This window comes from Lampetra fluviatilis, chromosome 10, assembly GCF_964198595.1.
Source record: "Lampetra fluviatilis chromosome 10, kcLamFluv1.1, whole genome shotgun sequence".
Taxonomy (NCBI): domain Eukaryota; kingdom Metazoa; phylum Chordata; class Hyperoartia; order Petromyzontiformes; family Petromyzontidae; genus Lampetra; species Lampetra fluviatilis.
Window position 1 is genome coordinate 4,107,800 of NC_136284.1, and position 18,238 is coordinate 4,126,037.

Consider the following 18,238-nt stretch of genomic DNA (forward strand, 5'->3'; position numbering starts at 1 on the left):
CAAAGCAAGGTGGGAGGGGGGCAGGTACACAAAACTAAGTGACCACTACAAAAAAAACAACAATGCAACCTCTCCCTAGCTAGAGGGCATTGGTTTTATATCCCCAAGGACCCTTTATCCTAACCCAGTCCAGCAGTTAATGTGGCCACTGTAAACTTTTTAACTGCCTGGCGACTCCACGTAAAAGCGAGCGGGATTACGCACGCGGCCCCGTGAGCACACCTGCCCTACAGGAATGCAGGTCCCCTTTGCACGGAGAAAGAGGGCAGGTAAGCTCCTCTGCCACGCAGCCTGTAATCCTCCCAGTTTGCCCGGGGGTGGGGGGCGCGGTTGTGGGGGTGGAGGGTGGCCAAGCGGAGGAGGGGGCATCAGAGCGGTTTTTGGTGTTGTGGGCGGTGGGCAGGGTTAGTTGGTGGAGAGGAGCAGCCAAATAACAAAAATAGATTGAGTTCAAACGCGCACAGGTTTTACTGTGGGAACACGGCCCTGCAGGGATGAAACGCGAAGGGATGGCCCACCCAACAGATGTCTGGAGGCCTTTCAGCCTTTGTTTCAGGAAGTGCCGGTATACACCTCCACACACATACACACATACCCTGCCAGATCAGCAGGTTTAGCCTGGAGCGTAAACTGGAAAATGTCTGTTTGGGCAAAACACGTGCCTCTACCCAGCCCAATAAGTTGCAACGATCGTTTGACCACTTAACATGCATCGACAAATAGCGATCCTCTACAAACGTAATGAGGAATTAGTACTCAAGAGCTCGTATGCATAAAACATGTTACAATACACTGCGCTCTGAACTCGCCCACCTGTGCTTGATTCCGGGCCAAGGCTAACATCAACGATGAATGATATCGTAAGCAATCATGGCCCCTCCCCGCTCTCTTCACGCTTCACCACCCCGCACTGACCAGCACGGTGAAGTATGGTCAAATAACCCCCACAAATCGCATGGGATGGGGAGGCCGTCATTCAGTAGCGGAGTGACAAAAGGGCTATCCATGTACTACCACACTGCTGTCATTTAAGAGGTGTGCACATTTTATTTTTCCTGAAGAGACCATAATAGACATATCAAAGCGGAAACCGCCGATGTGTATTATTCTGAACGCAGCGTTGAGCGGTTGTCTCTAGGTGGTCACATTTTCACCTGTGGCAGCTTCACACAAACGCACCGCACAGGTGCGGCCCTTTTGAAATCGCGACATTCCAGCTGCGTTAGCGGAGAGGTGCACCCACCCAGCCCGACAAAATAGCGTTCCAAATAAAGTAGACGTCACCTGTGACCAAATCACCCAGAATGCACCAGATCTCATGAGAACTCAGAAGCTAAGCAGGTCTGAGCCTGGAAAAAAACTCTAGGATAGGTGACTACCATGCATAACCAGGTTGTTATAGGGCGTGTGGCTACACGGTGCACAGCAGATGGCAGTGCAGTAAAATCCATTGTTGTAACGTATGTACTTCTACGCTCCCCACCTTTACAAGGCCGCACTGACCAGCATGGTGAAGTATGGTCAAATAACCCCCACGAACTGCTCAATGTGTGAAGGCCCTCATCAAGCAGTGGAATGGCACAAAATTTGTACGTGATGTGCAACCCGCATTCTCCCTTCGAATCTAAATTCGAGGAAACAGTGACCCAACATAAATGTGTGATGACAGTTAAGACACCAAATAAACCCGAGAAAAGCATGTCAGCACACAGCAACACTTGAGCCCTCTCTCTTTGAGCACTGGAGCGGTGTGTATTTACGGCCACCAGTGGTCACTATTCAAACCCCCTTGTGTACAGCAGTTTCCAGTGGACCATTAATAACAAAAATGACCACCTCATGCCAGTGGGTTTTTGTTCAGCCTTTTGTCAAACAGCCAAAAAGTAATGTGGCAGACTGTCAGATGCAGACCTCCCGCATGGCACACCTACAATTGAGCATCACCTCATGCCTTGGGGGGGTCTACATTTCTCCAAAATTTATGGGCAGACCTCTAACATTTTGGATTCGCACACCCACCAATGTTAGGGTCTGAGTGGGTCTATGGTTACCAGCAATCAATGGACCCAGCGGCTGATCCTGGAATGCCCGGGTATAATGAGTCTGTCTGTAGCTCATCCACCTGCCTCCCCGCACTATCAGGACCACTGTTGTATGAAGGATAAGCTGCACCTTGTTTGCACTGCAGGGGAAAGATGCTTTAAACAAATAAGATGTAGGTGGAGAGGCGAAGTGTCCTTTACCTGCCGCTGGGCTTCGGCCAAGTTATAAGGCATGGCACCGTCCTGGAGGGGAGCTATCCTCTCTATGTCTGCCAGGGTCACTCGACTGCACACACCGGCACAGCAAACAGCAAGCGGTACAGCAGCGAGCGGTACTACTGCAACGACGGCAAAGTTTGTCACCGTTTTTTTTTTAAATCACGGTTGCTGAGCACAGGTCCCAAGGCCCAAAATGCCATACGGCCAGCAACATTTAGCACAATTGAAGGGGGTGGGGGGGGGGCAAAAAAAATAAGTCAATGCATTTCTTGAATTCAGCGAGGTTATTAAAATAACTGGGAAAAAGAGAGACAATGGGAGGACATTTCAAATTAGAGCAGTGCGATGAAAGAAGCAGTAAAAGGAGTGCCTTGACCTGCGGCATTGGTGGTTGAACACAACGTGCTCATGAAAATAAAACAAGAGGCTTCGGCAACGGCGAGGGATTTGGCCGATTAAACTGACCCCGTTGGCTCGAAGAGATCAGACAGCTGGAACAGGATGTCCACTTCCATCGGAGTCACTTGGCCGAACCTCTGAGCTGCCAGCACGAACTCCTCTGTGAAGAAGAGTACACGGGTTGCATTCAACATTGAACGTAGAGAGAAATGGCACCAGATGGTACCTAAAACCATGCCCCTTTCTTTGTTTGAAAATTGTATTCGGTTTATGGCTAGTATCAAAGGCAAACAACAACAGCTTAAGCAGCAAAGTCGCCGAGTGCAAAGTATGTAATGGCACAGGCCAAACTGGACTATCAAATGTTAAGCAGCGTGGTCTCACATATCACTGCTGTGTGCGAGTGATAACAATGATCACTGCAACAGGAGTATGCTTCAGTCACACTCGGCGAGAAGGAAAACATACTCCCGGTCAGTGATGCTCTCGCATGTAAATTATACCGCTAGATTTTTCAGCTCAAAAGTGTAACATGCTTGCTTAAGATGTAAAAAAACAATACCATCTGACGAAACCTATAACTCTACGACAATCACAGATATCAGCAAACGTTTCCTTCTATACAAGCAATTTAAGGACATTTCACAATAACAGACTCATTCAACACCACCGAATTTTTTAAAATAATAAAACATCTACAACCACTATATGAAGCGTCCGCTAGGCATACCATACACCAATTCACAGAATAAAAATCGATTCTTATGCCCACGATACGTCCCATCAAATTGCGCACTTAAAAGAGACGATTGTTTTCGATTCGTAGACGTTATAAGCATTTGGTGCATGTGACCTCCCCAGCCAAGGCCCGAAACAGGCCCATGAGGATGCCCACTGCAAGTATGCTAGACGGATTTTATTTTACATCAAACGACCGCGAGATATGGCAACAGCTTGGGGAATGCCTTTGTTAGAGAAGCGGATAAACCACCGCCGAGGTTTACGAGGGTGACCTCTGGAGCCACTACTTTCAATTAAATGATAAATAAATTTAATCGGCTCATTAACCGAATCAAACTTCTAATGATGACGGTTGACGAAATTGTCAATCGGGCATAATCATTAATACCCCGTGTGCACTGCACCGTTTGTTATTCATATCTCGAGACGGGGCGAATAAAGTTTCCGTGACTTTTTGATGCACCGGACGAGCTACCTTTGGTGACGCCGACGCCCTTGCGCGATGCACCCAGCGTGCTGTAGATCTTGCGCATCAGCTCCATGTTGTTGAGAAGCGAGTTGAAGGCATTGAAGTAAGAGAAGCTCACCTGGTGAGTTTTGCTGCCTCCCGCTGCCTGCGCACCCACATGGAGAACGAGCGCCGTCGATTCAACGCACGTACGACATGCATTAGAAAATACCAACAGCTTAAAAAAAAAGGGTGCAAGCTCAGTATAAGGCTCGTTACAGAAAGGGGATTAATTTTAGTTTTCCCAGCGGGAAGCTTACAGTTGTGAAATTGACCAATTGGAATTTTTATGAAGGCGCCTAGGGTGCTCGGAGAACAACTCACCGACACGAGGTTCTCCTTCACGAACGGCGACAGCATGTGCGGACGGATGGTGAGCATGATGTCGTTGAAGGCCAGCGCTGGAATCGTACCGGACTTGTTAACGTCCTTCAGGGCGAAGGCCTGCCGAGCATGTTCCAGTTGCAGCTCCTGCCAATCCACGTACATACCCACACACAAAGACAAAGATCCCCCCCCCCCCCCGGTTAGTCATAATGACTCGAGCTGGGATGATCGCTCCATCAGGTCAATTAATCGACTTAAAATTATAACAGCCACTCATTTTGTGGCGGTGACATCACCGCAGCACTTGTGCCAGGCGAGGTGCAATTTGAGGCCACGTGAAGTGTTGAAGGCTCGCTGGCAAAAGGGCATGGGCAAACGCAAGCGTTATGCGTTGACTGACTGAGATGATTGACAGATGCACTGTGCCAATTCGCTGCGTTTTGGCTGCCCAGCGCTCTGCTCCTCCGTTGTTGGAGGGCGACTACCTCCAACTGCCCACTAGCGTCCTTCATGAGCCTCCTCCACACAAAGACGAATCTTGACATTGAAGATACCTATCATTAACAAGCTCCATATCCTCCTGTACCTGATCAGCCCAGCTCTTCTCTTGCCAATGCACTGCACATTTAGCCATTTCTATTCAGCCAAACAGAAGATTTTGATTATGTGGTGGCTGAGCATGAGGGCTACATCCTGGAACTCGCAGCTTCCCAAACCTCGTTGGCAAACTCCCACGCCTCCTTCATCCTTTTATTCAGAAAAAGAGCCACTCCTTGTTGTTTGACAGTGCCCTGCCGCGAGTGGAGGACTGTCCACCCCTCGTAGTAAATGGAGGCAGAACCGGTCTACTGGGCCTCCTATATTCCACAGAGCTTTAGTCGGTACCCATCGAGATCCTGATAGAGGAATGGCAGCCTCTCCTCCACAGTGAGTGTTCAGCCATGTCACATGGCAGCCACAGTGGTTTCCTGCTGTTTCTCGAAGAACACTGAGGGGAGGGGACCACCCTCCTGACAGGGTGTGGCACGCACACACACACACACGTATATATATACATACACCTGTACTTGAACTCACATTATAACAGCTGCACATGCTCAAACCATGTTCTCAGAAATTAACCACATAAAAGATCATGCAAGAACTATAAAATAAAAATGTATATTCGATAAACTAGAATGACGAAAAAAAATATTCTATGCCACATCAAACAGTCGTCAATGATAAGCCCCGAGTATTTGAGTCCACGTTTAACTATTACATTTTGGCCAAAAGGAATAATCTCCTGCCTTCTAATTCGGGGTGTTATTAGTAATTATAATAAATGTTGTATTTATACAATACATATTAGAGCCACATGCTGAATATTACATGAATTGCACGACCGTCCCATTGCAGTTACGCAAATACATCTGCAAAGGACCACAACGATGCGTCATTAATACTCCCAGCAATGGCGGTGGGGCCAAAGAGAAAAGCCCAAAGTACAAGGGCCATTACAATTCCACAAGGCACGCTCAGACTGCTTCATTACATTTTGCTTTCTTCATTTATTTATGTATTACTGTACCTATAAACCAATCAATGACATTTGGCTGTAAAGAACACACACTTTGCAAATACACTGTGCCTAAAAAGATTTATGTTACCTTGTAACAAAACACATTTGCAGTGCACGGAAACTTTTCCAATTGGAGAGATCCACAAGAAATGAATGGTTGTCGGTGTCTTGTAATAATTTGACCAACTATGTAATAACTGACTATTATGCCTCGTGAAATCAACGAATTCCCATTGTTTCCATGTTGTACAATGTAGAAGCGAAGTGCCTAAAAATAAAACTTAAATTTGCCACTGTGGTTCAAATAAGTGCGCAGCCAAAACCTGCAGCAGTTGACTTCCCGATTAATTCATGTCCAGAGATGCCTTATGTTTACCCACGGTAGTCTCAAGACTACTGTCTTTGACTAGAGTCCAAATCATCAATTTTAAAGTAATTAATTTCATTGCGCTTACTGCCAGTTAAATAAAAAGGGCAATTTCCTTAAAAACGTAAAGTGTGGTGGCAGAGTGAACAAAAAAAAAGGAGGCTAGGGCTGAGGGTGTGCAAGAGAGTTGAAACACGCTGCTGTAAAGAAACACGTAGTCTCGGTAGTAACGGCTGCCAAATGCTTTCGCTCGTTCTGCTGAGAGCTTTTCGCGGCGCGTGCTAATTTCGCACCATTGCGGGAAAAAAGGCAACTCGCGGCCGATTACGTAATACTGAATGAATTATTTTTGTACAAAATCATATGACCGCGTTTTCTGCTGCATTGTAAAAAGAAAAGCAAAACATCAACTCGATTTTTAAAGCAGGTTATATGGAGAAAAGGGCGAATGTTTACGTGTCACTTAATTAAAAACAGACCTGGTTTTTCTCCTGCACAGAAAACCTGTACTTGATTACCGTGAGTTTCTGTTACACGAGATGAAGTGTACAGCGACAAGTGCTCTTGTTCTCTTGTTCAACATGCCTAAGTGGCAATCCCCCTTGCACCAACAATTACTGCAGCCGTACTTAGCCATGCATTTCATGCACTGTCCTGCAAGTGATAAAGAGCTCCGCGTGCAAGAGAAAGGTTGACAGCTTGTCACAATTACATTTGCAACTCCAGAGACGTTTTTTTAAAGAGTTTTTGATTTTGTGGCCTGAAAGAGGTTTCATTTTTCGAAGGTGGTGTAATTTTAAACCCGTGCTTCTTCACATAGCTCCCCCGCCTCCCCTCGCCCCCCAACCCTGCCCCCCCACCACCCCGCTCAGCCTTACCCTACATCTCTGCCTGCACCCCTCCAGCTCCCACCCCCTCCCTTTATAGGGTCCACACAAACCCTACCCAATCCCTCTGCCAGCTTCTGGAGGAGTCACGTTTCAGTGGCAAGAGACAGCAGCAATTTGGACTATAATGGACAAGTGAAAGGCTCTCCCCGACACCTCCGGAAGGAACTCAGCAGGAAACATTAGACGCAATCAAACATGGGCGAGGCAGCGTACGGTCTTGGGAGCGCCGGCAGTTGCGAACATTTGTACAGGCCACTGAAAAAGCGACAAGGGGAGCATGGGAATGCCGTCTAGCTTACCTTCACGGAAAATCTTTACAGTTGCTTTTTTGCGCAATAAAATACAGCGTTAACAAACTGAGTCACGACAGAAACGAAACGGCACGTGGTTCAGTACGCGTTTCCGTCTTAAAGATAAGCATACGATAACTCCTCCACAAGCAGGGACGTAGAGGTCATGCAGGGAGGGCGTGCGTTTATTATACCTGCAAGAACTGCGTGAACTCGGAGTAGATGAGGCACCTGGTGCGGTCGTGGCCAAAGTGCTGCCGGATGAAGTCGCAGTCCCAGTTGAAGGAAATATGCTGATGGATGTCGGTCTGGCTGAACACCTCCTTCACCCCGTCTGCCAGACACAACCAACATTTACAAAACGCTGAAATTATCGCCTTCCAAAAGAAGAAGAAAAAAAAAGTTAAATTTCATAAATAATTTCCAGCTTCTTGCATGTTTATGTGACAGCACACTCGCCAGTCTCATGTCAATAGTATTGTATCCGCATTGTCATTTTGTCAAGGATAAATTACACTAATTATACTAATGACTAAATTGCCACTGCCCATGTCTGTAACTAATTGTATTAAGTGCGCAAATGAATACATAAAATGAAATGTTAGGGTATGTCAGTATGAATATCTCGGCCTGTAATGAGCTTCTACACGGAGCCCTGAGAGGGCCTTGCCGACACGCTACCCACTGCTCAACAGCCCAGAGCGTCACAGATTTAAACCCATCCACTGCACACAATCAGGAGCTAATAATATTAAACAGCGGTTACATAAAGCAACTCGCGAAAGTACCGTTTCAGTAATTAACTAGCAACGAAGATGCAGGATACACGAGAGACCTTATTGCTCGGGGTCGTGGGTCCAAAAATAAAATTCCCCGATGCAATGCCTTATTGTGTTCAACAATGTTGATGTTTTTCTGCTTTACACGAACCAGTCTTGAATTATATTTTAGGCAGAAACACCCTGAGGGTTAGATCTCTGCCGTGTTTGTCATCGACTTTATGTGCATCGCAAGGTGAAATGAGTCCCAAGACCAGCTGGCAGGAGGGCAGTAAAGTCTGCAGGACGAGCCCTATAAATACGGTAGCTGCACTATACTGGATCCTCAACCCACCCAGGCCAGCCACCGCAAGTGAAATACCTGCTCGGTCCTTTATAAGGAGGAGAACCTTGGTTAAAGGAGGGTGAAAGATTGAGTTGGCAGTGTAATCGGGTTTGATGCGACCGAGAGAAGGGATGGATTACTGACAAGCGCACAAAGGTCACTTTTTTCTCTCCCACTGGAACCCTTTAAATGGAGAAAAAGTTCCCCTGGCGGAAATGTGGAAATTGACATGTCAAACGCGTCAATCCAATTAATATTCAGAAAATGCTATTGGTGGCAGAAACAAAAGGTACACATATTAGCTGCACATCTGACAGGCCGCAAAGGCCAGTTCCCTAAAAAATGCATTCTATGACACAAGAATTAGTATAAAAATCTTCAACTATTTTTGCACTCGCTACGTTGACAAATTCTAATTATTTTAACAGACTACATTAATTGTTCACATGACCCACGGCGCAACAACAAAACCATTTAAAGCCAAAAAAAGCATTTGGCCGACACTTTAATTTACTTTCTTGTAAACATCTCCGTCCAACGAGCTGCGTTTCCTGCACACGGACAGAGCAGATGACCAGGAAGGCAGCGAGAAAAAGGTCGAGGGTGCTGACCGGGAAGGGCAAGGGTGCCGTGCCCTGCCGTTTAGTCCCCATTAGAAACGCTTAACGGGACACTCACCGAAGGTGACCTCGCCTTTGCCCTGCTTGTCAAAGAGCTGGAAGGCCACCATGAAGAGGGCGTCGGGGGCGCACAGCACCGACTCAAACGCCACAAACTCCTGGAAGGAGATGAGCCTGAGGCCACGAGCGGGGCAGGGCGCGGGATCGATATTACAGGGACAGGGGCGGGGCGGGTCACGAAATGTTGCGATAAGGAACATGCCCGCGAGCAAGACAACTGCATTCGTGGTTTCCGCGCAATATGGAAACGCAAGGGCAGTGCGCCGTTGTAGCTATTCGGTTACTCACTTAATTTGATTGTAATGCGCAATACAGTGCCCTTTTTTTTCACTCCGGAAGAAATATTACGACCGTAGCAGCGAGTCATTCGTGCCGATCAATACGCGGCACAAACCAAAAAAACACGTCGCAGAATTGCGAGACTTGCTTTTTTAACGGAATGAAACACGGCGCCGGGCGATTGAAACAAGTCACAGATGCGGCAGCTCAACGCACCCATCTTTGCTGGTGTCGGCTACGCCAGCGAGCGTGCTCACAGCGCGCGGATTGTGGTTGGGTTGGCGGAGCAGGCCCAGGAAGTGCTGCACAAAGTCGGCTGGAGCCATGAAGCGATCTCCATTGTGCTCGACGCTCGCGTACTGCACTCACACGGAGGGTGTGAGAGAATGCTGAAGGCAACGGGCTACGGGCCCGGAATGAGTAACGAACAAGAGAACGAACAATTTTATTGCAGCAACATATTCCGGGCCGGCACTCTAGATAAGCTGCCTGGTGGAAATTTATGCATAAAAAATAAATCTATATAACCATTGCACTCAAGTTTAACGCGTAATTATACGCAGAGCAGTTTTGCTGCAAGATTGAGTTAGCATGGCAGAAAAAAACAAATGTGTGCGCTGTGAAAGAGCGGTCACATGATCGTAATGCACCGTGAATGGGCTTTCGATAATTTGTACTGCTATAGAGTTTGTATTTTTTGTTTGTATTTATTTTTAAATTAAAAAAATTCAAAGACTCTCTTTGAGAAACTTTGTTGTGGTTTTTCTTTCCTGTCCTTTGAACTGTAGCCTTTTTTATTGTAAGATAAGTTTTTGTACAGTACCTCAAAGTAACATTGCAGTTAAAATGTTAAGGCTATAGCTAATGCATACACCCCGATATAGCATTTACAATTGTAAAGTAATTTTGGAAATCCCTCATGACTCAAAGGTAATTTTGCATTTTACCCATGTAAATAAATATAACTCGGTGTCAAAACTGAAGGATGAATGCTTTCAAGACCCAAAACCGTATACGGAGTACTAGGTGGGAATGAAGCCTGCTGCAAAAAAAGGCTTAAACAGTGTGACACTGAAAATCATATTGTCAAATGTAAAACTAATATATATACACATTTCAAAATACCTACAATTTTGAAACCCTGAAAAATGTGGAGCAGTTTTGTGACGCCAAGTCGGACACCCAAAACATACGATACCAGATACCAGCATTCATTCTGTTCAGTTGTCATCACGTACTGCGATATAAACGTGTGTCAAAGTTTACGTAACGAGACAATGTCAAAGTACAGTGTGCAAACATCACATCAGTTTGCTATAAACAATGTATGCCGGCACGTTCAACACAAGCGTCTCTCCAAACAGCCCAACGGCCGCTGGTAAACAGGCTCAATAACTGCTGGTGAAAATTAGATTAAATCACAGAAAAATGTGGCACTTTAATTCATGGCATACGCCGGGAGCACGTTTTGCTCAGAAGCAGCAGACTGCGGCAGAGGTCAGCGAGAATGGAGGCGTAGATACACGCTCCACTTCCAGTCAAACCAAGCCATTATCAGTCAAATGCTTCCTCATGCATCTTGGCCGTGTTTACTTCTGTAGTTACGGCCGGTAATAAAAACAAACGATAATCAAGGGCATAGCTCGTTCCTGCATTCATTAGCGCGTGGGTGCCCTTGTGTACAAACCAAACAGACAGGTTCTATAGCCAACAACACAACAAGAAGTTTAACTATTTGGCATTGTTTACAGTCTTTTGACCTCCACCAGATAAGAGGGAATTTGATAAGTGTTGCACTCCATGAACCGATGACAAGAGAACAAAAACATTCACTGTTTGACACGTAAAAAACTTGATTTGATGTCAGACCTCAAGAGACAACTGACACTACTACTACTACGCGGGTGTTCACAATCGCACTGTACAGCTGCGATGTTTTCGGGTTGCCAAAGCATGATGTTCGGCACGAAGCTTGACGTTTCACTCCATGTGCTTGTTCAGGAACATCGTGAAAGTAAACACACAGTACAGCCTGCAAACACGTCAAATGCCAAGTTGGCCGCAAATTACAAATGAACATATCTTAAGCACCGATGCCTTACATTTTAGAATGGTCGCAGTGTTGCCATACCTTATTAAACACGCTTTTAAGCTCAGCTGCATCCGCTCGCTTCGTGACGGAAATCTGTAATACAACACCATCATTGACATTGGCAATAGCATTGACAAAACGGCATGTGACAAAGCACATGACGGCAGAAGTGAATTGTATTTCAGAAATATTACTTCATTTCTCATTTTCATTTAGCGAGATGAAATCAATTCACACACGCACAGTCAAACACATCGTTGCAGTATCTGAAGCATAATAACAATGAAAGGCAAAGTAATATTTAAAGTTTGACTAGCAGCAGCAGTGAATAATCTAAATCACTTGAGATTTTTAAGGAGTAACTTACAGGCAAATGATTAACTGATATATACAATCATTGTCAATGGCAATCGTTCTTTATTTGGCAAGGCCCGCTGAAATTGGTAAACTAATTGTCACAATGGCTCAGGACACATTATTGTGATTCATGACTCACAGGCCAGGTCTCCCCCTTACCCATGAGCAGATGAATTGTGTAGTGTGCAGTATGTGCATCAGTAACAGGCGAACCTTCCATACACTCTTCAGTCAGGACAATGAATCCACACTGGCATCACACATTCAACACTTTGACAATTCCACATTCAAAGAAACCCATCTCAGTGGGTTTTCAAACAAGGGTCGAAGTACACATGGGCACACCGCAGTGAGCCCATCGGCAGGTCGCGTATGTGATGGGGTCAAAGGAAGAGTAGGCCGAATACCCTGTGGCAGGGCTCTCTAAAGCTCCTTCCCGTGGAGACACGACCACAAGCAGCGGCATGAGAAAGTAATTTTCATGTCTGCACCGATGTATTTTTTGTTATGTTATATACTGTAAACCAATGACAGTGCAATGTCAGTCTTGTCAATGCACACACGAAAGCTACACGGGAGTACGGTGAACTTTAAGTGCTCTCCGCACACTTTGTGTCAATGAACTTCTGGCAGGCAGAGGTTACTATACAGTTCTACATATAAACCAGCTGCAGGGAGGTCTGCTTAGATTGCATAACACACTTACGGAATGATGACAGTAATAATGTTGGCGAGTTCGCCGAAACAATAATTTGTCGACGTGCAAAAAACGTGTGGTGACCTTTTACAAACTTTATTCCAACCGTTTTAAAACTACCCAGTATTTGCCGTTTGCAAGATTTGACCAAGGAACTTTCAAATTATTGCCACGACATTTTACAATGTAATCTCTCACAAGCATCATTACACGTCCTATTATAAACAATTCAGCAGGTATTCTTTAGTTATTCCTTTAATCCTCACCAGCAGGGTCCTGCATTTACAGTTTGGCGAATAACTTCCTTATTAATCTTACAGATATGAAATCGGCAGGGACCCAGAGGAGAAGAGTTAATATATTATCCGGATTATAGGACGAACACTTTCCCCTCAAGGCAAAAGTGGGGGGGGGGGCGTCTTGTAATCCGTATGGGAGACATTTGACATGCGTGTAACCATCCTGACATACAAGACAAAGACCCCCCGTATAGCCTGAACAGACTGTTGGGGCAAGTGCTGTTAGCAAGTAGCACCTATTAAGACCGGCACGGCCAGCACCACACCCGGCCGCCTTTGTCTCCCCCAGCAGCGATGTTTACACACCGCACCAGATACTCATTTGAGGCCGAGTCGACCTTGGGGAGGCCCAGGCCGCTTGTTGGCCGTGAGCGGAAATTGAACTCGGGTCGCCGGGTTCGTAGCGCAGCGCGCTGACCCCTGCACCACCGCTCCCCACCTACACCTTGACATGCATGGCATGCATCTTACATGCATCTTACATGCCCCAGATTAAAGAGGGAGTTGTATTATATCCCTTACTTACAAGTACTAGGCATCATACCGTGTGTATACGAGTGGAGGCCACCTGAAAGCCATCACACACTTACACGCAGCAGGTGTCGTCAACCTACTTGTTACGCTGCCTCCAATACATTAGTTGGTGGCGATGCTTCTATGTGTTCGCAGTGGGTGCACGGAGCACAATTAGCGAAATAAAAACCACTCAACACGCTCGTCAACACACAAACGGTGGTGACCTTTATAAAGGTAAAAAAAACATCGGTGACATTTCTGGAAAGGGCTTTTAACTGCACCATCTGTGAACAAGAACTTTATAGCTCATGGAATTTCTCCAGTATAAGTAAATATTCTGATTCTGAATTATGTCCTCTGAAGAAGGGCCATTTCCAGAAACGTCGCCGATTTTGATGTAATGGGGGGGTGGGGGGGTGTGATGTGTGTGGTCGCGGCATGAAGGGGGCCATTGCCCGAAACGTCGCCGGTTAGATATTTGTTTCTATTAAGACCACGGTGTTGTTGACGGATGTTGAGTTTTTTGGTTTGTTAATTGTGCCTCCAATGAGAGCCATGTGTGTCGGCGTTTGCGTTGTGTATGGATCGTGACGGCGGCATGCGAGTGTTGAACGTGAACTGTTGGGGTGGAGTGAGTGGAGTGATCGCGGGTAAGGAGATGGATGCGTGGTGTGGGTGTGCGAGGCGTCCATACCCGTACCATGGTCAAGGCGCGCCCAGCAGCTCGACCGAGTCAATTAGCGGTCAACTGCAGCTTAATTAGTGACCGCGAAGTGGGGGCTTCGTACGACCGCGCGTCTCTGCAGCGATACACAGCGGGAATAAATAACAAATAGACGGCCCGAGGTTGTTGAGTGAAGAAAGTTGCTGTGTCGCTTCCCCGTCGCTGCCTGCTACTGGGAAACGCCGTGACGGACGTCCCCAGGTCACCAACCCCGCCTCGCCACCAAACTCCGTGTCACCTTGGCCGCCATGTCCGCGCACATGTTACACGGGTGGGGGGAGGGGGGGGGAAAGGCGGGGCCGTGACGTCACACTCAGGCGAAATGACGTCATGTAACGCGTGAACTTGCTGCGGCTATGACGTCACGCGGGAAAGGTTGCAACCTCCTCCCCCGCCACCCGAACGGGTTGCCGTTGGTGATTGTTGTTGCTGATGCCGCTGCTGCTGCTGCTGCATTGGCAAAGGGATGCAAACAAGCACGGCCGTCAGAATTAACACCAACACCGTGTCCCTGTGTGTAAAGCCTTTCAAATATATATATAACACTAGCGGAAGTACCCGGCTTTGCCCGGGTGAAAAATATATTTCTTAAAAACCTTACATATATATACACAGATACTAATTTTAGTGTGTCCTTCTCATGATTTTCAGGCTTGCTTGCCGTGTCATCGCACTTGCAGCACCACGTTTTGTTGTCCACTCATTGATATGCTAATTTTTTCTCTAACCCCCCTCCCTCTCTCTGCGTCCGCCCTCCTCTCTGTCTATTTAAGGCCACCCCACAGAGACGACCACCTCTCTCTGTTACCTGTGTTGCTCTCGCTATGTATCTTGGTGATATCTGTCTGCTAATATGTCTGTCTATAGTTTTCTGGTTAGATTTTATGTCGCTATTTCATTATACCTGATGATGATTGCTTGTGTTGCAATCGAAACGTCGTATTCTATTATTTAATTTAATTTATTATTTTATCTTTAGACGTGACTTAACCGAAAGAAACAAATAATAATAAATAATAAAATATACTAAGGTATTGTCAAAGCCCGGTGGGCTGTTTGTACATTTCTCCACCAACAAATATATAAGAGGCTTTCACAAGTCAAAAAAGTTGTAGAAAGTGTAGGGTAAATAGTTGATGTCAAAAGGTTTCCGAAAATTGTGGTCTCCCCCCCACTAAAAAAATATCTTTACCCCTCGTAGGTATATATACTAACAACACCTTACATACAACAGAGGAAGTGGTATCTATTGACTCTGTAGTAGTATCTACTGAATGTACCGTAGTATCTACTGAGCCAGTAGTAGCTACTGACTGTGTAGTAGTATTTAGTGACTGTAATAACTACTGACCATAGTAGTATTTACCAGAGGTGGGACAAAGTCATTGTTATGCAAGTCCAAGTCGAGTCGCAAGTCATCAAATTCATGACTCGAGTCTGACTCGAGTCCAAGTCACATGACTCGAGTCCACATCTCATAGGTGGGACAAAGTCATTGTTATGCAAGTCCAAGTCGAGTCGCAAGTCATCAAATTCATGACTCGAGTCTGACTCGAGTCCAAGTCACATGACTCGAGTCCACACCTCTGGTATTTACTGGGCCTACAGTAGTATCTACCGACTATATACTCGTAACGACTAACTGTATAGTATCTGCTGACTCTATAGTAGTATCCACTGACTATAGTAGTAACTACAAAATCTATAGCAGTATCTACTCACTCTATAATAGTATCTACTGACTCTAGTAGCTACTCACCGTGGTAGTATGTAGTATGTACTGACTGTAAAGTAGTATATACTGACTGTAGCAGTATTGACTGACTGTAGTGGTATATACTGACTGTTTTAGTATTTACTATAGCGGTATCTACCAACTCGATAGCAGTATCTACTATCACTACAGCAGTGTATACCGACTGAGGTACCTGCTATCACTACAGCAGTGCATACTGCTGTGTTGGTACCTGCTATGATTACAGCAGTGCATACTGCTGTGTTGGTACCTGCTATGATTACAGCAGTGCATACTGCTGTGGTGGTATCTGCTATGATGAGAGGAGTACACATTGTGGTGGTGGTACCTGGTATGATAACAGCAGTGCATATTGACTGTACTCATCATTCACCCTCACCATTCACCACTCATAACTCACCCTTACCACTCATCCTCACCACTCACCACTCCCACTCACTATTCACCATTCACCCTCACAACTCACCACTCACCAACCTCCCTCACCAATCTCCCTCAACACTCACCACTCACCCTCACCACTCACTCTCACCACTAACCCTCACCACTAACCCTCACCACTCTCACTCACCACTCTCCCTCACCACTCACCACTCACTCTCACCATTCACCCTCACCATTCAGCCTCACCACTCACCCTCACCACTCACCCTCACCACTCACCGTCACAACCACCACTCACCCTCACCACTCAACTTCACCCTCACTACTCACCATTCATCCTCACCAATTACCACTGACCAATCACCACTCACCACTCTCCACTAACCCTCACCACTCACCCTCAAAACTAACCACTCTCTCACCACTCACCCTCACAACTCAGCACTCACCCTAACCACTCACCCTCACCACTCACCCTCACCACTCACCCCTCACCGCTCACCACTCACCCATCACCACTCACAACCGCCACTCACCCTCACCACTCATCCTCACCACTCACCCTCACAACAAGCACTCACCCTCACCACTCACCCTGACCACTCATCCTCACCAATCACACCCTCACCAATCACCACTCACCCGCACTGCTCACCCTCACCACTCACGCTCACCCTCACCACTCACCCATCACTAATCACCACTCATAACCGCCACTCACCCTCACCACTCACCGTCACCACTCACCCTCACTACTCACCACTCATCCTCACCAATCACACCCTCAACAATCACCACTCACCCTCACCACTCACCCTCACCACTCACTCTCACCACTCACCCTCACAACAACCACTCACCCTCACCGCTCAGCACTCACCCTCACTACTCACCCTCACCACTCACCACTAATCCTCACCAATCACACCCTCACCAATCACCACTCACCCTCACCACTTGCCACTCACCCTCACCACTCACCCTCACCATTCACCCTCACCACTCTCCCTCACCACTCTCCCTCACCACTCACCAGTCACGCTCACCACTCACCCTCACTACTCACCACTCACCCTCAACACTCACCCTCACCTCTCACCCTCACCACTCACCACTCACCCTGACCACTCATCCTCACCAATCACACCCTCAACAATCACCACTCACCCTCACCACTCACGCTCAACACTCACCCTCACCACTAATGCTCACCACTAACCCTCACAACTCACCCTCACCACTCACTAATCACCTCTCACAACCGTCACTCACCCTCACCACTCACTCTTACCACTCACCCTCATCACACACCCTCACCACTCACCCTCACTGCTCACCCTCACCGCTCACCACTCAACCTCACCCTCACCATTCACGCTCACCCTCACCACTCACCTCTCACTAATCACCACTCACAACTGCCACTCACCCTCCCCACTCACTCTCACCACTCACCCTCACCAATCACCACTCACCCTCACCACTCACCCTCACCATTCACCCTCACCACTCACCCTCACCATTCACCCTCACCACTTTCCCTCACCACTCTCCCTCACCACTCACCCTCACCACTCACCAGTCATGCTCACCACTCACCCTCACTACTCACCACTCACCCTCAACACTCACCCTCACCGCTCAGCATTCACCCTCAACACTCACCCTCACCGCTCACCACTCACCCTGACCACTCACCACTCATCCTCACCAATCACATCCTCACCAATCACCACTCACCCTCACTGCTCACCCTCACCGCTCACCCTCACCACTCACCCTCACCTCTCACGCTCACCCTCACCACTCACCCCTCACTAATCACCACTCACAACCGCCACTCACCCTCACCACTAACCCTCACCACTCACCCTCACCACTCACTAATCACCTCTCACAACCGTCACTCACCCTCACCACTCACTCTTACCTCTCACCCTCACCACGCACCCTCACAACAACCACTCACCCTCACAACAACCACTCACCCTCACTACTCACCCTCA

General features: G+C 47.1%; 1 protein-coding gene across 1 annotated transcript in view; it reads right to left on the bottom strand.

Moving 5' to 3' along the window:
* LOC144934442 (electrogenic aspartate/glutamate antiporter SLC25A13, mitochondrial-like) overlaps positions 1 to 14,390 on the bottom strand; it is a 29,492-nt gene extending 15,102 nt beyond the window's left edge. The window contains exons 1-9 of the mRNA XM_078860194.1: positions 14,069 to 14,390; positions 11,539 to 11,592; positions 9,624 to 9,766; positions 9,127 to 9,242; positions 7,539 to 7,678; positions 4,234 to 4,380; positions 3,877 to 4,015; positions 2,727 to 2,820; positions 2,244 to 2,328 (exon numbers count right to left, since the gene is read on the bottom strand). Coding sequence (XP_078716320.1) covers positions 2,244 to 2,328; positions 2,727 to 2,820; positions 3,877 to 4,015; positions 4,234 to 4,380; positions 7,539 to 7,678; positions 9,127 to 9,242; positions 9,624 to 9,766; positions 11,539 to 11,592; positions 14,069 to 14,071 — 921 coding nt within the window. The 5' untranslated portion in view covers positions 14,072 to 14,390. The remainder of the gene's footprint in view (positions 1 to 2,243; positions 2,329 to 2,726; positions 2,821 to 3,876; positions 4,016 to 4,233; positions 4,381 to 7,538; positions 7,679 to 9,126; positions 9,243 to 9,623; positions 9,767 to 11,538; positions 11,593 to 14,068) is intronic.
* Positions 14,391 to 18,238: the final 3,848 nt, after the last annotated feature.